The sequence below is a fragment of the Benincasa hispida genome, chromosome 5, assembly GCF_027475165.1.
Source record: "Benincasa hispida cultivar pf3 chromosome 5, pf3_genome.v1.1, whole genome shotgun sequence".
NCBI classification, from domain to species: domain Eukaryota; kingdom Viridiplantae; phylum Streptophyta; class Magnoliopsida; order Cucurbitales; family Cucurbitaceae; genus Benincasa; species Benincasa hispida.
In genome coordinates this window covers 35182461-35205789 of record NC_143482.1, presented here as the reverse complement: position 1 = coordinate 35205789, position 23329 = coordinate 35182461, and the positions used below count along the sequence as shown (strand labels likewise).

The window sequence follows — 23329 nt, the reverse complement described above, 5'->3', positions numbered from 1 at the left end:
AACATTTGAATTTTTTCCAACAACCCTCAGTACACTAAGTATGGAAGAAGGAAAAACTTCACGTGTTCATCCAGATATCCATGACCAGTATGTGACATACTGATATCATGATGAGGGTATACACTTTACAGAGGAAATCCAACCATCAAGTGTAAGAGGTCATGGCGATCGTGAATACTATGTGACTCAACATAATCGATCTAGGCGTAATAGAGAATCTTTTTCAAGTCGTGAATAAAGAAAATTGTACATATAATTAAATTTATTAATGAAATTCAAATACAAAATGCACTTGCAGTCTACAACACATCCTAAAGAACCTTGAATATTATTTACAATAGTCAAAAGTTAATATCTATATTTTTGCATAAGTTTCTAATAACTTTAAACAAAAACAATATTTGAAATTAAAATTTAATATTGAGTATATCAAATCAATCATAGAAATTTCTTAATCTCAAAGTAACATTATTGTTTATACTATTAAAAAACTAATAATATTACTATTAAAATAAAAAACAAGATTAGTAAGATAGTTGATTTTAGATAACAATGATTTAGAATTAAACAAATGGAATATAATTAACAGTAAAAAAACATAAATAATAAAAGAGTTGATTTTAGGGTTAAAAGAATGAAAAAAATAAAAGTAAAAAAATCTTTCTTTTATTATTATTTATGAATGTGTCTCTTCAAGAGACGCATTCTTATTTTTATTTTTATTTTTTTTAATGAAGAGACGCATTCATGTGCGGAAAAAAAAATAATCTAGAATGCGTTTCTTCGCATTCGGATAGAGACAATAAAACACCACTTTACCTAAATAAGTTGAAAACATCCCCTTTTACCTAATTAAAATCAAATTCCACCTCAAAAATATAATTAACCCCGTTTTTTGTTTGTAAAGAAAGAAGATGAAGAAATGAAGGGAATTTTCGGGGTTTTAAGTTCGAAATGAAGGGGAAGAAGACAACGGGAAAAAGACAAAAGTCGGGCCAGAATGCGTCTATTGAACAGACACATTCAGAGTGCGTCAGAAAGTGAGTTGTCAATTCAATGCCTCTATTCAACCGACGCATTTAGAGTGAGCTGACAACTCACATTAACGCCCATTGAATGCATTTGTTTAACAGACGCATTCAAACTCTTTTTATTTAATGAATTTAAAAATAATAATAAAATAATTCAGAATGCATCTCTAAGAGACGCATTCGGATAAAGACAAAAAAAAAAAAAAACACCCCTTTTATCTATATAAGTTTAAAATACCCATTTTACCTAATTAAAATAAAATTTCACCCCCAAAATCTAATTAACCCACGGAAAAGAAAGGTTAATCGTTTTTATAATATTATTTTTTCCTTGTTCTTTTAGATGAACTTTTTTTTTTTTCCCTCTCCTCTATGGATCCTCCAAAAGTTTGAGAAGGTGACACCGATTTCTATACATCCATTCACTTTGTTTTCTCTTTTCCATTGATCTATGGTTTCTCTTATGCATTTTTTAGGATAATTTTCTTTGATTCAGTTAATTAATGCTACATTTGGGGCTGCTCTGTTTTGTTGTTTCTTTAGCATTTTATGAGTTTTGTGTTTTTTATACAGTTGAGGATAATGAAGAAGCTGTCAAATCTTATGGGATTCATCTCAGAACTGAGATGTGCAAGAAGACTTTGGGTCGTGGAATCAAGACTCTACATATTTATAAACTGAATATGGAGAAATCGGTATTGACTATGCTAATGGTATATTCCAGTATCTCAATTAGTGGCATTCTAGTTTTACTTCCAATTATTCTGTGGATTCTCTGGAATTCAACTCTTATGCTTATTGCAAAATGAAGAAGCATTCCTAGTGATTTTGGATGCTTTTATTGTAGGTTAAAATTGAGATAGAGATGATCTATGTAGCTATTGATCATTGGGCTAATCGTCCTCGAAACTACATATCAAGGACCATAGGTTGGGACTAGTACCTTCATGGTAAATGGAGTGATTCAAATGATCCTTCATAATTGGGGCATTGACTGACTATCAGATATGAATAATAAATTAGAAGAATTTTGAGCTTTAATGTCGGTTTTAAACCGATATTAAAAGGCTTTAATAACACTGTCTTTAATGTCGGTTGCAACTGAAGCCCAAGAATCAAATGAAACCCTTTAAACTGACATTGAAGCCCAAAATCTGTCCATTTTATCAATTGTTGTCCTTTTTTAAAAAAATTCCGTTGCCGAATCCATTTTTTCGGTCAAAAAATATAACATGACACATCATCATCGATCGTTGTGGCTATGACATATTATTCATATTTGGATTATAAATCTATTATATTTAATCCGCAAATTCTGCTATAAAATTATAATTTAAAATGTCGTACAATAATCCAGGCCTTGAAAACACAGATTTCAAGTAATACAAACATTATGAGTTTATTGTCTCTCTCCACTTGGTAAGTATGGATCCCTTCATAATTCTTCTTGAACAGACCCCCAGCTTCAGCAGTGTCTGGTTATAGGCATCTTTATCTAACCACTGTTGTTCAAAGGATCACAAACAAAAAAGGTTTAAGACAAATGATTAAAAGTGAAAATGTGATCAGAATTCATATTCAACTAACCATGTTTATTGGGAATGTGCATAAATGGTACATTCAAGGAAAAATTCTTGTAGTGAATGTGTTGGATCTAGGGTTCCCCAAGAAAAAGCATAAAGAGGTTGCGATGCCAAATTTTTACTCCTTTGTTGCACCTGCAAAACAAGAAAACTCAATAGTTGAATAAATGAGAGAACCTTCTTTTTCAAGATCTTGAAGAAGAGAAGCTTGGTTATCTGGTTATGAGATACGAAGATGAAGGAAAATTTTCACCAGCATAACGATGCTACCACAACAAAACCAAAAATTTACCTTGAACCTGTTCAAAGGAATACACTCCCAAAAATATTTCACAACCACTTGTTCTCAACAGAACTATCAGAATTCCCAAAAAGTGAATATTCAAGAACACATACATCAATAAGCAAATTTAGCTCACAATATACTTCAAATCTCAAAAGTTGTCACAAAAACTACCATAGTGCATGAATAACCCACAAACTACCATAGTGCAACCCACAAACTCAAGCACCTTGAATCAAATCTAAACTATAAATAAATAGTATCCATGAGTCATAAAGGGGTGTTACATTCTAATCCAATATGGTCCAAAGAAAAATAAGCACACTATAACTTCTCAACTAGGAATTTCCATATCATTAGAGTCACTTGAAAACACTTAGAAACAGTGCTTAAAACTACAAGCATTCAAAAATGCATTTACCAAGAACAATTTTTACGTGAATCCCTTACTGTTGTAAGAAATCCATCTCCTCCCCATCCCTTCCAAAAACCTAAAAAACACACAAACAACACCATTAAAAGTATATGGTAAAGGAAGAGATTGAGAGAACACAAATGTGAGGCAACTTCAATCAATATGAACTAAAGCTAAACTCGTAGGAGTATAAATAAGGAAGCAAGAGTTTTTTTGAAACAGGCACAATTCTCTTAAATCCTTATAATGCCAAAACATTCTTCCTCTCAACAAATAAACATTCTAAATAGAGGCTTACAATGTTGAGTATTTTGATTATTCTCATTCCCTTACAGAACTCTTCCAATACATATATTCAAGAACCTACAAGAACAATAGAGGAAATATAGAGTGCTTTCTTGGACATAAAGAAAAAATAGATAGAAAAACTATTATTATATTCAACTATTATTATACAAAGGTCTACAATAACAACCCATTTTTCATTGAACTAACCTTGGATCCACTCGAGTAGGCCCTTGTACACTCCTCTATCAACCCACAACATTTGTATTTGCAAATTTTAACTTCCATTTTTCCTATCAACACAACCACCATGGACTCAGTTGATTTTTTAATGTTGATGCTAGTAGTGCCGCCATTGGTTGTGTGATAATAGTTATAAGCATTTCAATTTTCAACTCTGTTATTCTCTACTTCTAAAGTTTTGAAACCACATAACCGTTATCACAAAACCAATGGCCAACCATTATAATATAGTTATTTCAAAAGCTTTACTTTCTAAAGAAAAGAATGCTCTAGATATTGCTTTGTTATGCGCTATACAATTTTGAAAATAGAACCTTAGAATTTTGGACAAAAATTAATTCCAAAAATAATTTGTAAGATACAAAAGAGTCCTTAAACCATATGAATTCCAAAGTTCAAACATTAAATGAACTTCAAAAGAATAATAAATAGAAAAATTACCTTCTCAAGTATCTCCTCAATTGTTTCATCGCTCAGCTTCTCACTCCTACCTTTCTTAAGGATGTTATCACAAAAGGTAGCAAGTAATTCTGCACTAGAACTTCAAGTAATTCAACAAATGTATCATATACAACAAAACCATTAATCAAATTGAATTTCAAAGGCCATAGACACATAAAAAGGCCCAAATCTAGGAGCAGAGAGACATATTGGAGTGAAACTGCAGCTGGCTTTCATTGAGACATATACACAAACAGTTGAGAGGCGTAAACATAAGAATAAAAATTGTTATGAGTTTAAGAGAGGAAAGAGAAGAAGATAACATTGATGGTGATAGAGATGGAAAAAGAAGAGAAAAAGAGCATAATAAACATAATGGTGATGGCAGCGCGGTGGACAAAGACCTATAGATGACTAATGAAGATGGCGATGAAAACCCAGACCGAAGCACAAAGGAAAAGAGGTTGATGGCTAGGCGAATGCACCTGATCCGGCGGCGGAACGAACAACGAACAATGACAGAACAACGACGACAGTAGAATGATGACAGAACGAACGACAAACGACAGCGGAACAAACGACGAATCACGACGAAACGAACAGTAGATCCGACGGAGATACGCGAACGATGACGAAAAGAGCAGCAGATCCGACGGAACGACCACAAATCCACTTTGGAAGAAAGGAGTGAGAAACAAAATGAGTAGCAAACACGCGTTTAGAAGAAAGGAGTTAGAAAGAATAGGGTTTGAAGAGGGAAGTGTGAGAATGAAAGGAAAAAGAAAATAGAGGGAGAGTGAAGATGGAAATGAAAAAGTGGGGGGAATATAGAAAATTAGAGGAAAAAGTGAAGCAGTTCTTTAATGTCGGTTTAAAACCGACATTAAATGTACCCCTACAACGTCGGTTTTAAACAAACATTAAAGATCCACTTTTTTTTAAAAAAAAAAAACAAAACCGACATTCTACATTTGATTTCACTTTTTCCAACCGATATTAAAGTCCAAAATTCTTGTAGTGTAATATATACTCTATGTCCTTGGTATGAATTAGAATAAGCGAAGAGCTTGGGAAAATTAACCTGAAGTGTTTTCTTTCTATCAATAGCCAACTAGCAGTTAATAGAGAAAGATCTAATTCTCCTTCTGTAGGTAAATATAAATTAATGCATTTATACAATGAACTTTTTTGACAGCACAACTGAGTAAGTGATTGAAAAAGTAGAAAAAGTACTGCAACACTAAAATTGAACTAGGTAATTAATAAATTAAAAAAAAAAATCATATTATTTGCCAAGTTGCATATTACTAAGTTTTACTTGATTACATTCTTGGATAAATAGTTTTTAATATATTAATTAATTTAGGACTCATCGAGTGGCTTGTAACTTCACGAGTTAATATATGAAGAATAATGAATGGTTCAAATCCTATTTTGTACCTTGCAATTTCAAGCTTTCTTTGCATAGTTCATTTACATATTTTCACTCAACAAGCCATGATGGTCTGACAATAGTTTGACGATTAACTAAGACCTTATGAGCAATTGCATGTTTAACTTGGTTCATTATGCCACTAAAGTATATTGGGAGTTAAGGCCTACCATTGACATTTATGCTGCACTTGAAGTTGATAAATCGTAGCTGTGTTAGGCTACTAAAATGTGAGAACAAGAGGCCTTTGAATTACTACTTTATGTATATATTAATATGTACAATTAGGTTGATTTTCTTCATGGCATACTGTAAAATCTATGATAAGTATCAAACTTATAATCTTGGTTGATTCTAGCAGTTGGATGTTCTAAATTTTTATGTACTCATTTTATCTAATATAAACTACTTGTGAAAGCATATCAGAATTACTAGCTATTCCATATTTTTGTGCTTGGATTTGTTTTATGAAGTTTGGATATTCGTTTTTTGAGAATTATGGTAGTTCTATTAAGAAGTGGTTGTGGAATATTATTGAGAGTGTGTTTTTTTAACAGTTTTTAAGTAAATCTTTGGTTTTGTTGTGGTAACGTCCTTATGATGTCAAAAAAATTTCAAAATATAAGAGTTAGTAAACTTAGTTTCAAGTTTTGGTAACGGTCCCTAGTTTAGCATTAAAATTTTGGGTTGTTACATTTTCATTTCTTTGAAAGATTAATATTATCAATGCCCCCATATAGTTGGTGCTTGGAGTAACATTTCTTTTAAATATTGTACTCTGCTTAGAATCATTAAAATTGACCAAGGGAGATTTCCTAAATTTGATAACATTTGAAATTTGTTAATTTGAACTTGGTTTGATTGTTCAATTTAGTTATAACCCACTCCTACGAATATTAACATGTCATTGCTACACCATTTTTCTTCTTTTCATTGAAGTTGCATACTGATGGCCTAGACCCAAACTTGTTTTTGTAGATTCAATATAGTCACGAAACCATTTGAACACTCTTTAGCAAGCACCCAAGCTTGTTTTGATGAGTTTTAAGCATTATGGCTATATTTAGACTCTTGTTTTGGTGAGTTTTAAGCGTTATAGCTATATTTAGACCCTTTCGAATTTGATTTAGGTGCTATGATTTAGTTTAAAACTTGTGGTTTTTATCTACTTGGAGTTTAGATTCGTTACCAAGTGTTTAGATTGGGGTTCAAGGACATTGTAGGTAAGATTATTCATTTTGAACACTATTTGAGTTTCAAATTAGGTTTCGAACTTTGTTCTAACCTTGGAACTTGAATGTTATTATTTTAGGAGTCTCTTGATTGTTTGCGAAGCACTTTTAAAACGCTTAGGTAAGTAGAATTCTATCTATTGGGGTCTGTTTTCTTGCATGCTAACATGATCCTTGATTTACTTATTTGTTCAATTTTTTTTTAATTTATTTGTTCAAATTGTTGTTTTATCTACTTCGTAGGTGGGAAAATAATCCCTAGTTCCAAAAATTGACATTAGGAAACTTGGAAAAATATCGTTGAACGCTCTTCATTTATCTCCAAATTATTTTTAGTCATTTTAACCATTTTGTAATTCATTTATTTTGAATAATATTCTTGTATACAACTTAGCATGTATACTCTACTTCTTCAATGTAGAATATATATGTATACTTCATGGTTGATAAGTAGTAATTTGCTGTCTAAACCATATGAAGTTGATTTGGATGAAAAATATGTTTATCTTTGTTTTGGAGTTAAATTATTTTCAAATTCCTCTTTTGTAACTTATTGGGGATTTGCAAAAGCAATTAAGATTTTGTGCACCTACAGGTAAAAGAAAAATAGTATTGATTTGAACGAGCGTAAGCATAAATACACACACACACACACACACTTTTTTTCAATGACAAAATGATGACAGATATTTAATATCAGACAATTATTGGTAAAAAGTAGGTGAAAAACCGACATTGAAGATGATGTTCAATGCCTGTTGAAAACCGACATTAAAGATAGTATCCAATGTCAGTCGAAAACTAACATTGAAGATAATTGGTATTGAAATCTTGGTCATCTATAATTTTGGTTTAAAATCGACATTAAAGACAACCGACATTAAAGACCTTTTATAACACGATCTTCAATGTTGGTTTTCAACTGACATTGTACCCCTATAATGTCAGTTTTAAACTGACATTAAAGCCCAGTTTTGTAGTAGTGTTAGCAGAGTTATCGATTTAAAGAAGCAATTTTGAAACATAAGGATAAGATAAAAACTAAGTATCACGAGCCTTTAAGGACGTGAACTTTCGATGATGAAAGTTTATTAAGGAGGGAAGAATATAATATCCCAAGTTTCAGGAAATTTTAAGTTAGTTATATCAATTATTGAGTTTTTATTTCCCTTTCATTTTTTAAAATTGGGATTAAATTGAAATAATTAAAAAACTTTTATTGATTAAGCTGAATTTAATTTATTAGAGATTTGAACTAATTATCTTGAAAATACTGAATTTTTTCTCCCTTTAATTCTAGATTTTGGAGCCAAGTTAAAACAATCGAGGAGATAATTAATTTTCTATGGTTTTAGATTGATTTAAATATTTGAAAGGATTTAATTTGTATTAATTTGATGGATTTTATGCCCTTTAATATTGATTTTTGGAGCCTAAATTAAATCATTTTGAGAAGTTAATTGATTTATTAATTTGATAGAATCTTTGGAGATTTTTTAGATTTTTGAGATATTGTGATAAAATATATGATTTATCTTTTGAAAATTAAAAAAAAAATGAAAGGATTGGAATATTTGAAATTAAAGGAGGGTGAAAAGAGGTAGAAAAATAGAGAGAAAGACAAAAGTTCGATTTTTAGCGACAGCTTCCACAAAATTGTTTGCCAAATTTTGGACCATTGGATCGTGTTGAAATTTCTTCAATCTGTTTGAGACATATATGGTCTCGTTTTGACTGATTGGATCTTTATTTGGAGCTCTAGTTTGTCCGTAATTGCTATTAAATAGAATCTGTAAAACTAGAAATCCCCTTCTCTCTCACTCTTGTAAACCCTTCTCATGCAAAACCCTCACTACCAGCCGCTAGGCTAAACAATGCCCACCACCCATCTATGGTTGCCACTACTGCCACCATCTCAAGCGCCATTGTCTCGGAATTGATATTTTGGGTAAGTTCTTTGGTGTTTTATGAGTTTTCTTGGAAGATCTTGAATACCCATCAAATTTTGGTTTAAGTTTTAGCTTACCCATATGGTTTTAATGTTGAAATTGGGTTTTACAGACTCTCAAGGTGTTGTTCGACAAGATTAAAATTGTTCGACATCTTTTTTATAAGGTTTGAGGTCTTTGTTGAGATTTTTTTTATACCCACTAAGTGTTGACTTGACTTTTGTTTTAATTGTGATTTTTAAAGGTTGGATTAGAAGGTTTAAAGCTATTGTCCATTAGAGTTGAATGTTGATTTTGGTGATATAGTTGTTGGATTGTATTTATTTTCAAGCTTTGAAGTGGCTTTGGATCAAACCACGTGTTAGATAAGTTGTTTTGAGACATTTGGGTTAAGTTGTGATTGGAATTATGTCCTAAATGATGGAGTTAATTTTGATTTTTGGTATAGGATTTGATTCAAGAATTGAAGGATTTTGAGGTGTTGTTCACCAAATTTGAGATCAATTCCGACACAGTTTGAGTAAGTGATTGGGGAACTTTAAATATTTGGCCTTAATGCATGATGTAAATTGGATGATTGGGAAATTTGGCCTTATTTGAATATCCTAATTTTGGTTTATGACATAGGACTTGGTTCGTATTCTTTTTGGGCAAATAGAAGTTAAGATTGATTGAACTTGTTTGGGCTAAAATTTGAGGTAAGTATCTTTCTACTAGTTCTCCTTCGAACCAATTGTCTCCCTTCACATGATAATGAATGGATTGTTTAATTTAGATTGCTTGGACTGTTTATTTTAGATTGATTGGTCTGTTAATTTCATGATATGGATTGATTGGGCTGCTTTGACTGTGATGTTATGTAAAGTTAACTGAGGATACACTGGTAATTTTACCCCTAAGATAAACGACTATAAATATAACAAAGGAGTTATATGTCAATTATTGCATGCTACGTTTATATGGTTTTTGTTAACTTCTTTATTTGGGTAGGCATACACATACGACTTATTGTGTGCTCCTTTGGGACCACACCATGACTGTATATGTGCACATTTATGATTGATCGTGTACCTTTGGGATACATACCTATGACTGATGTATGCTTCCTCAGGACACACTTATGACTAATTTGTGTACCTTCGGGTTACACATTGTGACTGATGCATGTTCCCTCAATTTCGACTGATAAAAAACTTGATGCGTTATTTTATGTGATGAAAATATGGAATGAGATGCGGTGATGAAATGCATTGAGCAACAAGTTTTCTCAGCGGAATCCAAGTATAAACCCCACTAAGTTTCCTGGTAAGTCCAGGGTCGAACTCAGGGACTAAAGAAAATGGTATGTAGTGGTAATTTTCAAGAAGACTTTGCAGTAACCAAGAATTCAAATAGTTGTTTGGGTTTTTGTTTGCGGTAATAAAATAAATGAATACGGCGGATTTGAGAAAAGTTCGATTATGTGATAGATACACTGAGTATGCGGAGGAACAGGTTGAGAAGGTCTTTAGCTAGCGTTTCCTGGGAATGCGTCAAACTATGCGATCATGCTACACTCATATGATAGCAAATCATTTTCCAATGCAAATGTGGTGCTCCTGGTTCTAGGACGCATGTGTTGAATGCAACAATGTCCATAGAGCTTATTCCTAAGTCTCTGCTCTTTTCCTATGCGATGATGCAAGATGCACACTAAGACAAGGTGACTGCACACAATCATATCCTATCTTCTATCTCTTGATTATGCATTCTAATCTAACTCTCTCGAGCCTAGATTCTAACCTGACTTTTCCAAGCCTAGATCTTGTCCTTAGACTACCCTCCTGAGTATCTCTAATGGATGAATGAAGCATACATAATACAAGATAATCGCATAGAATGAAGATCCTCAATTATGCTAGCTAAGTGCTTCTCAACCAATTCAACAGATTTAGCTACTCATGCGTAATAAACAGAGAGTGAACAGATATAAAGAAGCAAATTCCATTTCTATAGATGAGTTAAGTACAAAATGACAATGGAAGATAAGGATAGAGAGCCTCGTAGCAATCCCTTGCTTCCCAAGGCTTTTACACTGTCGACTCTATTCTATTTAAAAGATATTCCTACTTCCACAGGAGTTGGCCCTCTCTCTGATCTTGAAGCTTCCGGCACTCTCCCAAGTTCACCGGAACAATCGATCGGCACAATCTCGCTTCTCTCGCTTCCGCCTTAAAATAAAAAAGAAACTAAAAACAAAGCTATTCTAACTATTGGAAAAATTATCTAAGTATCCGAACTGTCCGAACTATCGAACTTCTTTGCTGAAGGTTGGCTTCGGTATTTATAGAGCTTCAGGGTGAAAGGCGGCTTCTCTCTTATGATTGCACAGATGAGATGGCTTTAATTCTCTGATTGATGTGCCGAATATTTGTCACCGAAATGCTGAGTGTACTTGCTACAGTAGACCGTTAGTGGCTTGTCAACTTGATTCGGACTCGACCGTCATCAGCTTTCTATCCCATTGTGATTAATTATGCTTTTCACCCAGATGCGTCCACCAAGTTGCGTCGGCTCTATGCGGCAATCCTTCTTAAGCATATGTTTGCGAGCACAAATCACCACAAAGTCTTGCGGTAATATTGCGTTCCACCGTTGATTTCTTGTGATGCCACTTTCCGCCTTGTGGCAATGCATATTCTGCATAAAAATAAAAAAAGTTAACCGTTTTTATGCGATGAACGCATGCGACCACAATGTTATGAACTTAATGCTTTTTGGACGCAATCTAACATATTTTATCAACGTAAACCTTCATTGTTTAATAACTTAGCATTGTAATAACGTGTATTTCTACCCGTTATCAGTGATCCTCCAGGATCACTGTGACTGAAATGATATGAGTGTGCATCGGTGCCTAGATGAGCTAGTTAACAGGTAACCTAGAGAGCCCAATAGTAGGCCACTTACTGAGTATTGTTATACTCATCCTTTCTTCTTTCATTTTTTTTTTCAGGCAACAACAGGAATGGATTGGCAAGGGACTCGAGATAAAGCCATACGGGGACATTAAAAAACGCTTTCGCACAGTTCATGTTTGTTTTCATTTACTTATTTAGATATATTTTTTTTTTATTTGATTTTGTTGACAAATGACCAGTTTTATTGCTTTGTTTTGAAATATTGTTTTTCGTTTGTAAATGTTTTTTTTCTTGGATCCCAACTAAATGTATTGATCATTGGATTTGTTATTGAATTTACATTTCAGTTTAACATGGTCATTCATGTTTTCACTATATTTAACGTTATTACAGACAAATTTTTTGAATGAAAACGAGTATTTAATCGTAACTGTCCATGTTAGAGTACTCGAAAGTTTGGGTTGTTACACTTAAAGGGATTGTGCAACATTTGTTCTCACTATTAAAGAAGTTAGCCAATTTAAATTTAGATAGCCAGTGGTACAAGGGGCGTATTTCACAGCCTCCATGACTTAATAGCATACAACTCCAGGTATGAAGACATGATGTTTAGTTTTACACCTTATACATTATAAGTTTTCTTGTGACTTTCACCCTTGCGCATGAAAATGGCGATGAGTCCCTTACAACAAAGTATAAGAAAAGTAAACTAACTTGTATAATGAAATATATAGTATGAAAGCATGATCAAAGGTGATTGAAATGGGCATGCGGCCACGGACAACACGACCTGAACAAGCATGACCATGACATTAGGCATGCTCTGTGCAAAAGTTGGACTCCCCGACTTTGAAGGCCAAGGCCGAGGCTCATGCCCAGTGGTGAATTGGGCTCCTCGACTTTGAAGGTTGAGGTCGAGATGGAGTTGGGCTAGAAGGTCCAACTCCCCTCCCTCGGCCCGCCATGATATTGTCTTAGTTTTAATCTGATTTTCTTTATCCCACGTTTATTAGATTTATCCTTTTAGTTCAAAATTACAGACATTAAGGGTCATACATTTTGTTATTGTTTTAGAACCAAATGGAAAATGTGTTTGGCGTCGTGGCTTCTGGTTTATTCACATATAATGAATTATATTTGAATAAACAAAACAGGTGTAATCTAAGACAACAGATATCATATTGGTTATCGTCAATCACTTTATATATTTATAGACAAGAATCTTCTAAGTCTGACATGCTATTTTAAGAACACAACTTTGGAAGGACATGGATGGGAAACTAAACAAGTAACATGCAATGTTTTAGGTCTAAGTTTTTATGTTTATTTATTTTTGTTTCTAGATATGTAAGGTCGTATGTGACAACCATCTTATTTTTTAAAATAAAATTAAGCTTGTTTTCTAACAATTTATTGTCTACAATAATTCTCATCATCTTTTTAAAAAATCATTTTAATTCATAACCAAATACAAAAACAAAAGTTATTGTTTCGTTTGCATTTATTCCGTTTTTAGTTTTCTGATTATGAGATTTATGCTTATCTCTTTCCAATTTTTTTTTTATCATGGTTTTCACATTTCTTAAGGAAATATTAGAATTCTTAATCAAACTCTAAAATGAGCAACAAGTTTTTAAAAATTACATTTTGTGGACAACCAAACAAAGAAATTTATAGGTGAAAGTAGGTTTATAAGCTTGATTTTCAAAAAAAAAAAAAAAAAACAAAAATCAAATGACTATTAGAAGAGGTCTACAATTGTTAGTTTTAAACCTGGGTTGGATCTGGGAAACATTTCTAAAATACAGAAAACAAAATGATTATAGATAATAGAAAAAAATCTAAATGGTTAATAGACCGAGCCTAAATATTTTATTTGAGTTCAACTTTACACAATAAATCATTTGATAAAAATTCAATTTTGTGTTTGGAGGAGATGCTTCATCTACCACTACACCATTATGTAGCTTTGAATACTTGTCTATTAAAAATCTAATTATGAAGACAAACGAAAAAATAATGCCACATCAAATTTATGTTAAATGATTAATTTAAAATTTTAAAAATAAAATTAAAAAAAAAATCTTAATGATATAAATGCAAATATATACTAAAACTGATGTTAAAAGAAGTTAGTTGAGTTGAAGTGCTAAAGTGATGGCTAAAGAAAAGTACGTTTTTTAATACTGGGATCAAGCAATTAAGTATTTTTCATTGAAGTGGTAATAAAAAGAGAAATGATGTGGATAAAAGCAGTCCTCACAAGAAATCCAAAACACACCCCTTGATGGAATTTTCCATTTCACATAAAAGCAGTAACTTTCCTTGAGAATAAAAAATTAACTCTGGAATAATGAAAAGAAAAGACAAATTCATGTTTCAAATGAAATGACCTCATTTTTGTGAAGCAACAGCCTGAAAATCCCACAAAGTTCCAATCATTCCACCCTTCACCAAGCAGAAAAGATAAGATTCTGAATATTGTGTTGTCTCCTACTATTGAATTTCCTTTTCATGATATTGAATTTCTCCACCTTCTATGTGTCTTTCTGGCTTTCTCTCCTGTTATTGGAACTTGATCGACCAAATCATGGTTTTCCAATGCATTCATCTTGGTCAGTTTACTTAGTTTCTTCCATCCACTACTCCATGATGATGTTTGTTTCTGCTTCAGGATCTTCTCAAATTGTCTCTGCAAATTCTCCAAATTGTTTTGGAGCTCCAAGTATTTCATATTCACAGTATCGAGTTCGAATTTAAGTGTGTTTATATCCTTTTTCGCAGCTGTCCATCCTTCTTGGAATGATTGAGGTGTCCCTTCAAGTAGTGTTTTTCTGCTCGAGGCAATTGGTTGACATCGAGACTCGCCAGCTTCTTTGATTGTGTTGTTGGCTATGGCATTGTTTATCTTCATTTGCTCGGAGAAGAGGACTTGAATGACAACTCGTAATGGGAGTCGTTCATTTTGTGCAGCATGCATACAGGCATCAACAGAAAGCTTTTGGCAGTCCATCACCCGGCACAACCGCTTCCTTTCATGCTCAGATAATGTTGGATGTGCCTGTTGGTTTGGTGTAACAGGAAAAAGAAGATCAATGGATATCCATAGTCGAGTGACCTTGTTGCAGTTCTTACATTAGTTTGTAAGGAATTTTTGCATTACGATCCCCTTTATAGTGTTTATAAGGATTTCTAATGCATCCGTCTTTTTTTGTTTTTTTTTAATACAGAAATGCATTAACCAAAACAAACACCACCGATAAACATGGAAAATATCAACCCCTTCAAAAATAATGGGAGAACAAAAGTTGGATAGACATCTTTCTAGACTCAAGATGACCCTATGCCAAAGGTGCTAGGTTGTGAGCAACTTTGTTTTGTTCTTTCGAGACCTCACAAAAACGAAAGATATTTACAGAAGAGCCGTTTATAAAGATTTCTAATGTATCCAAGTCTTTTTTGTTCAATGTCAAATGTTATGCAGTTCAAATTATGCATAATTTCTCTATAATTCCTTTCTATGGGGATAAAAACAGTTCAAAGCACCAACGAAGCGAATTTCAGTAAAAAATGAAACTCAGTCAATGGATAGAAAAAGATTTTCCTTCAACTTACCTTAAGATATGAATCAACAGCTCGATAAAGCCCGTCATCACATGATCTTGCCGATTCGGGCAGAGCCTCAGCCAAGACTTGAAAGTTTGTCAAGGAGAGATTTCTATCCCTAGCCACCTCTGTGAGATAGCTATCAACCAGCCTTGCCACTCGGATCTTCGCATTTTGGCTCGAACTTCCAGTGGTTTGAGATGCTTCCAATACGTCTTTTCCTGAAAAGGATTGACTACTAGGACTTGAATCTTCTGTTAGTTCTTGAATGAGGAAATGTTCCAAAAGCCTCTGAACAAGATCAACGTCATACATGGTCTCAGATGTGTTATAAGAAGGAATGAGAAGATCTGTGAGGGTGGCCTGTTCAAATTGCATCCCCACCCTTTTCTCTAGTTCAGTAACCAAAGCAGGAGCAACCTTCAACACATTTGCCATGCTTAGAAGTTGTAGAAGAAAGCTACATGACACACAGTCCTTCTGTGGTGGAAGTATGCTGATCAGACTTTCGATAATCATTCGCCTTTCTTTAGCCTGAAGCGTCGAGATTTCATTTTTCGGATTTACCACAACCATATGAAGGCCACCATTCCAATTGTACTTATTGCTACTGCCACAGCCATTACTACAGTTTGTGGCCTCTGTGCCTTCTCTATTTCCATCATTAACTAAACCTGGAAGCCATTTACATGCATAGTACATTATTGCAGCTCCAATCTGTTCATATCTCATCCCTTTCACCTTTATAGCAGTGATGACTCTCACAAAGTGATCAATCCTCAGGATTGATGCATCTTCGAACCACCAATCCACAGGAACAGTATGGCTTCCACCTGGGATCGGCTCCTTCATCTCATTCCATTTTGGACTTTGAATGTCTTGAGGCTTCTCAGTGTAAGACCATCTCACACCTTTTGGATTGGCACAAGCCTTCCAAGCTATGGAGTCACTACATCTTCTAACAATTTGAAGATTCTCCGCCCACGGTGAAAGATTCTCGCAGCTTTTCAACACTATAATCGAGTCACTCCAAGACGATAGAACGACATAGCTTAAAAATGCTTCGGTTTTGAATATGAGGTTCCCTTCCTCATAATCTTCTGTCATTTCAAGGTACTCAGCAGTACATCTCAGACCAGAGATATTAGCCGCGGTTAGATCAAGAGGGATGCCGTAGCAGAATTTCGCTGCTAATAGAAAAGCCTCAGTCCCTCCCGGAAGGTCATCTATAACAATCTTGCTCAAGTCTGGATCCCTTGATTCATACACAAGTCTTGTCATCTTCCCACTCCGAGAAAACAGAAGATACTTCCCAACATGAAGGGAAAAAAACAACAAATCAAAACAAAAACAATGGTCAAAAAACTCATCTCCAGAAATACAGAACCCCTAAGGAGAAAAAAAAAAGTGCTACCTTGTGTAAATGGAACTCCACATCTTCAACTTGAACAAGAAGGTCACTTGGAATATCGGTTCCAACATGCCTAAGCAGCATAAAGCATAAAACTGAGAACTCAGTTCAAATTTGAGACAGACATTTCAACAAACACTTGATGTTCACTACACCCATTAAGGCAAAATAGGGATAACCAAAGAGAGGGGGGAAAAAAACAAAAAGGAAAAGCAGTTTATAAAGAAGAAATAACCATGAACGGCCTCTGAGCTCAAAGCCATCGGTCTTGAGGCCATGTTTGGTTGGACTGAGGAGTTCATTGCCATATTCACGTCCCCTGACAGATTCAGATTCAGATTCCCACATGATTGAAAGGGAGAAGACCCTGAAAAAAGTTTCAATTGAAAATTTAGCTGAGGGGGAAAACGAATTGTCAGAATGGGATTGCAAAAGAAACAGAGATATGAAGTCAAAAATAAAAATTCCCACATGGGTTGCTTGGATTTATGCTGGTTGAAATGTCGGCTTGGACAGTTGTTTGAATTCGATTGATTTTGCTCACGGGGTGAGAATTGAGCGGGATTTCTACAGTATACAATGTCAATGGATCCTTCTTTCTGCGTCTTCTCCCCTGCTCCGCCATGGATAGATTGTTGGCTTCTGTCTGTGTTAAATTTTGGTCTTCGTCCATCTTTTTTGGGTATTTCTTCTGCTAAGCCAGGTGACGAACAACAATACAATCTGAACTTGGAATGGAAGTTATGTAGATGACGTTTTAAATTTGAAATGGTCGAAATTTTATTAATCAAACTAGTGTCATCGAGCCTTTCGTCACTATGGATTCTTTCTCACTCTTGTCCCACGTACCTCATACGTTCGACATCTCGAATTAAGAATGAAAATTTGCACGATATCCAAAAATTGAGTCCAAAATGTCAAATGATCCTTTTTTAAAAAATAATATCAATTGACTATCTGCTGACGTCATCATCCTATCAAATTACATATTTGCCCTTACTTCGTCTTCTTACCTTTTTATCGAGAAAACCCACCAAAACTAAACTATTATTCATTCAAATTTTCCAAGGCTAACGACTGTATTGCTCATAAACAAAAAAAAAAAACTATTTCCAGCTTGCCAAACGATTCTACTTCTGCTTTCGATCGAATCTTATCAGTAAATCTTTCTTTCAATATGGTTTTTTTTGTTTGTTTTTTTTTTTTTTTTTTTTTTTTTTTTTTTTTTTTTTTTGTTTTAGATTTGTTCTATGGTTGAAGACGAGTAGAAAGAGTTTGTGAGCAAGATAAGTGAGAGTGAAATTGATAGAGCACCACCGGAGAGATAAGTGAACCTATGGTTTTTTTTGTTTGTTTTTCTAGTTTTCAATGTGTTATGTGGTTGAAAACGAGTAAAAAGAGAGAATGTGAGGGAGATAAGGGAAAGCGACACCATATAGAGCGAGATTGTGAGAGAGAGCGATGTCAGCGATATCCATTCTAGTGAGATTTAAACATAATGTTTTTTTACATTTTTTTTTAAGGAGTTTACTGATTGAATTTTTTAATAAATGCAGGAGTGATTTAAGATGGTTACACATTTCAGAATAGCTGAAGCTGACAGATTTCTCGGTCAAGTAACCAGCTTGGCCCCACATTGCCAATGCAAACAAGATTGTCAAAGAAAAGCTCACGCTAATGTAGTTGGCCATGTTCAAGAGAACAGTTTTTGGGCGATTTCTTGACGTTGATATAGTGTTTAATAGCCCAATTGTCTATCACATTATGCTCAGAGAAGTGAAGAGGACAAAATCAGACTCAATGACATTCGCTATCTGTGGGAAGCTTGTCACCTTTTCGAAGGATGACTTTTTAGTGATGACTGGTTTGTGGCAATCCCCATCACGAGTTGATCGGAATCAGCAGTTCTCATATGAACTTGCCATCAAGTATTTTGGAAATTGAGTGATGAAGGACACTTTACACCTCCGTGAACTCGAAGAAAAATACAAGCACTTAGAGTTTGAAAACAATGATGATGTTGTGAAGATCAGCCTAGTTTACTACATTGAGGTCGCAATGATAGGAAAAAACAAGCAGAAAAATGCAGTCGACCTCAAATGTTTCAAGGACGTTCAAAGCTTAGAGTACTACAATAGTCTTGATTGCGGTACCATTATCTGGGAGAGGAGATTGGATGCCCTAAAGACTGCCTTGAATGATAAGAGCAGCCTTTACAAGATGAGGGTCAAATCAAATAAAATCTACGTTGTGAAGTACTCCTTACGTGGATTTCCACAAGTGTTTCAGGTAAATTTGATTAACATAATAATCGTGTTATTTGATCTAACATTACTATTGTTCTTAATATATTTTAAATTTTATTTAGGTATGGACGTTTGAGATCCTAGCTTCATCGATAGCTGGGAACATTGCAGAGCAAAAGAGCAAGGTGGCTTTGCCCGGCATATTATGACGGTCATGCTCCCACTCGGTATCCTTCAAAGTACTCAAGAGGGAGATATTCGAGTTTAACAATGTAAGTTTACTCTATGCATAACATGTTTATCTGGTTGTTAAATTGACATTAACCAGTTTACTGGGTTGTTAATGCAGATGAAGGTTAAAGAGGGCACAGTGATGTCAAATGCTGAAAGGGAGTTTCGGGATACTCCGGTGGAACGACGACCTATATTTGAGCTAGGTGCGGATGATGATAGTTCTGAAAGTGGCTCAAGGTCGACGAGTGAGGGGGATAGTCCCGAGAGTGAAAGTGACAGTGATGACCATCGTGGAGATGCCAATGACGAGGTTGTCAGGGTGGAGGGAGGGGATGATCTCGAGCATTCTGAGCACGAGGATGCTGAATATGAAAGGTGGAAGGAAGGATAGAAGAAGGGATATAAACACGTAGTGATGATATGTTCGATGATATGATAGGGGACGTACGCGAGGAGAACGAGTTGAACCAAGTTGATGTCTTTCATGCGTACTCCGGTACAGAGCGTCATGTGGATGAGGAGTGTCTTGAGTGTGCTGCCCGCCACAGGAAGGGAGCCAATGCAGACGAGTCTACTTATTCGTACCTTCAGTCCATTGACAGCACACTATCAAGGTTGCGGGTTTAGATAGTCGTGTCTCTAGTATAGAGGAAAACATGACTGAAATAAAAGGGCAATTGCCGACCATCCTTTCATTATTGCAATCTATACATAAGGTTTTCATCCTTTTATTTCTTTATGTGTTTAGCTTTTACGTGTTCGTGAACTCACCATTTTCCTTTACTAATTGAAGGGTTCCATGGTGAATGAGGAGACGACCAGGTCACCCATCCCATCTCGGGAGCCCGATACGACTGCGACTACCTCTGACACTCCCATCCCCATCCTCTCTCTATAGCCTGATACCACCCCTTCACCTACTCCCAACCCCCCTGTAGCCTGATACCACCATTACCACGTCATCACCGATTGACGTTGAACCTATACAGGCCGACGTTCTACAGATAGAGCCTGACATGTCTGCCTTACTCACCATGCCACCTACAGAGGCTGACATGTCTAGCATCCCAGAGGCAGCCACTTCTGGGATTGTTACGACCACAGATGGAGTTCCACTAGTGAGTAATTTATTGATCAGTAATCTTTGTTTATATTTTTATATTTCTTGATGAGTAATATTTTGTTATCTGTTTATGTAGGATTCTCGAAGAATTAGTCATAAGATAAAATCGGCTGACAAATATACACCCCTAGCCCAAGCAAAGAAGAAAAGTGTGGTTAAACATCCTCTCCCAGGTATAGCTACGTCAACATTCAGATCGATCGTCACATTTAACGTAGCACATGCCATTCGACACAATATCATGACAAAAATGATGGGCTGGATCTCGAACGACAATACAAACAACGAGGTTCGAGAGAACTCTTTCAAACCACTCGACAAGCAATTCTTCAAGGAGTTGATTACCCCGAATTCGTTGGTCGAGTGTGATGTAAGTTTCCTAGTCTTTACGTCTTTACATGTCGGATATCGTGTACTTTTACTGACATATTCTTTTTTCGTGCAAACCATAAACACTTTATTTTATTTTATGAAAGATAAATTTTATATCCGACCCAACATGTGCATGCATAAGTTCACCATCTTGCCAATTGGTGTAACGGTAAATTTTGATATTTTTTTTTCTTAACTTCTCATTTTGTTAAGTTTCCTAGTCTTTACTTCTTTACTTAGCTTCTCATTTTATTTAACAGAGTCACCTCAATGCTCGTGGTGGGGTATTTAAAAGAATAAAGAATAAGTCACTCTTGGAGGCTGCCCTAGCTTAGGAAGATGAAGACACATACAAGGACTACATCACCGGTAAATTCGATGTCAAATGGGTAGATGTGGATTTTGTTTACACGGTGATGAATATCAGTGAGCATCAGATAATCCTTACCATGGACATTAACAGAGGCCACATATTCGTGTTCGATTAACTTCCGTCATACACACCAATGATAAAGCTGGTGAATTGGCTAAAGCCATTGACAGTCACAGTACCATCCCTACTTCATTACTGTGACGTGGATCGATCGAAGTCGAACCTGTCCACAGCCCGTTGAAAAATCTCGCGACCTAAGAACGTCGATATACAACATGGGTCGCTTGATTGTGGCATCTTTGCAATAAAACTTATGGAACACTTGGTGACTGGTGCTGATCCATCCGTAATCACTCAGGAGAAGATGAGTGAATATAAGATGCAATTAGCATGTTAGCTATGGGCAAACACTCCATATTTTTTATATGTAACATTGTATTTTTTATTCTTTGTAAAAATATTCATTTATTTTTTATGTATGTAAAAACATTCATTTATTTTTTATGTATGTAAAAACATTCATTTATTTTTTATGTATGTAAAAACATTCATTTATTTTTTATATATGTAAAAACATTTATTGTATAATTAAACATATATTTTTTATGAAAGTTCAAAGTTCAAAATTCAAAGTTCAGTATCAGAATTTTATCAGAACACCTGGCTATTACTCTTTTCATTGTATAGTTGAATTTTATCAGTATCAGAACAGAGCACATCCAAAACCAATCATACAACACATCCAATTGAAAGAACATTTATTGTATAATCTTTGTTTGTTATCAATTTTGTTTCAAGTATGTGTTCTGTAAAAACATTCATTGTATAATTGGTTTTGGATGTGTTCTGCTACTGCTCTTATCGGTATCAGAATTTTATCAGAACATGTCAGTTCAAAGTTCAAAGTTCAAATCAGAATTTTATCAGAACATACATAATTGAGCTTAGAACATTATATGCTATAAGGTTCAAAGTTCAAAGATTGAGAGAGCGAGATGTTGAAAGAGAGCGAGATTATGAGAGAGAGCGAGATTGAGAGAGCGAGATTTAGAGAGCGAGATGTTTAGAGAGAGTGAGATTGTGAGAGAGAGCGAGATTGAGAGAGAGCGAGATATTAAGAGAGAGCAAGATTAAGAGAGCGAGATATTCAGAGAGAGCGAGATTGAGAGAGCGAGATGTTAAGAGAGAGCGAGATGTTCAGAAAGAGCAAGATTGTGAGAGAGAGTGAGATTGAGAGAGTATTTGTTATCCATTTTGTTACAAGTATGAGGATTGAGAGAGTATGAAGTCATTGTTTTTACACGTATGAAGATTGAGATATGTATTTGTTATCCATTTTGTTTTAAGTATGAAGATTGACAGTGTAGAAGTCATTGTTTTTTGTTACACGTATGAAGATTGAGAGAGTATTTGTTATCCACTTTTTTTACAAGTATGAAGATTGATAGAATATGGAGTTATTGTTTTTTGTTTTTAGTATGATCCATTTTTGTTACAAGTATGAAGACTGAGAGAATATGACGATGGAGAGAGTATGATGATTGAGAGAGTATGAATATTGCTATTATATAAATACTCCAGCTTGTTATTGTTTTTTGCTTACAAGATGAAGGTATGAAGTATCAAGTGTTACAAGTATGAAGTATCAAAAACAATGAAGTATGTTACAAGTATGACATGAAAAAATGGTCAATGGTATTTATAACTAAAATAGATGAGGGGTGTTTGTGTCTCGATCTCTGGCATTTTCAGTACGTCGTACGGTTGTAAGCGGTTCAGTACAATTTTGGCCGTTATGTCCATAATTCCCACACCGATCACTCTTCATTTGTCTGCAAAATTCTCTTCTGGATGGTATTCTTCTCACTCTCCGTCACCCAGCTTGTGGCATAAACTTCGGAGGAAGGATAATCTTTTCTACGTATCCAGAAGGTCTTTTCCATTCAGATATGTACCCAAGTGGACTTATAGGCTCCACATACGCAGTCATTAGAGAGTCCACTATATAAAATTGACTGCAAAGACCATGGATGGGTATATTTCTTTCCTTGGCAGCAACAATTTCATGGGAACATGGGATACCGAGTGATTCGAATTCCCTACACGTGAATTCCTTCGTGTGAAGATTGACAATACCGTCTAATTGATTATCTCGCACATGTACCTAATA

At 34.8% G+C, this 23329-nt stretch overlaps 2 protein-coding genes and 1 long non-coding RNA gene across 4 annotated transcripts; 2 read left to right on the top strand and 1 right to left on the bottom strand.

Moving 5' to 3' along the window:
* Positions 1-14060: 14060 nt before the first annotated feature.
* LOC120077058 (root phototropism protein 3-like) lies at positions 14061-17656 on the bottom strand. 2 transcript variants are annotated; one of them, XM_039030907.2, is made up of 5 exons: positions 17283-17656; positions 17047-17178; positions 16815-16884; positions 15410-16708; positions 14061-14855 (listed from the first exon to the last, which is right to left on the bottom strand). In XM_039030907.2, coding segments are annotated over exons 1-5 (2052 nt in total). In that variant the 5' UTR covers positions 17285-17656; the 3' UTR covers positions 14061-14306. The 2 variants fall into 2 exon arrangements, with proteins under 2 accessions (XP_038886835.1, XP_038886836.1); XM_039030908.2 differs by lacking the exon at positions 17283-17656 and having other exon boundaries at positions 17047-17268.
* Positions 14270-15305, top strand: LOC150036064 (uncharacterized). The gene is made up of 3 exons (XR_016529488.1): positions 14270-14409; positions 14579-14937; positions 15025-15305. It is a non-coding gene; the product is annotated as an uncharacterized LOC150036064 (long non-coding RNA).
* A 736-nt stretch (positions 17657-18392) lies between the features above and the next one.
* LOC120078483 (uncharacterized) lies at positions 18393-21557 on the top strand. Its single transcript, XM_090314173.1, has 6 exons — positions 18393-19100; positions 19180-19329; positions 19407-20007; positions 20085-20409; positions 20491-20784; positions 21047-21557. Exons 4-6 carry the CDS (start codon positions 20308-20310, stop codon positions 21119-21121), a joined length of 471 nt encoding a protein of 156 aa, XP_090170299.1. The 5' UTR covers positions 18393-19100; positions 19180-19329; positions 19407-20007; positions 20085-20307; the 3' UTR covers positions 21122-21557.
* Positions 21558-23329: the final 1772 nt, after the last annotated feature.

Coding starts and splice junctions, on each gene's coding strand:
- LOC120078483 (XM_090314173.1), top strand. CDS start 20,308: ATGTCTGCCTTACTCACCATGCCACCTACAGAGGCTGACATGTCTAGC. Junction 20,410..20,490: donor CCACAGATGGAGTTCCACTA/GTGAGTAATTTA, acceptor CTGTTTATGTAG/GATTCTCGAAGAATTAGTCA. Junction 20,785..21,046: donor ATTCGTTGGTCGAGTGTGAT/GTAAGTTTCCTA, acceptor TTTATTTAACAG/AGTCACCTCAATGCTCGTGG.
- LOC120077058 (XM_039030907.2), bottom strand. Junction 16,885..17,046: donor GAGCTCAGAGGCCGTTCATG/GTTATTTCTTCT, acceptor TATGCTGCTTAG/GCATGTTGGAACCGATATTC. Junction 16,709..16,814: donor TGGAGTTCCATTTACACAAG/GTAGCACTTTTT, acceptor CATGTTGGGAAG/TATCTTCTGTTTTCTCGGAG.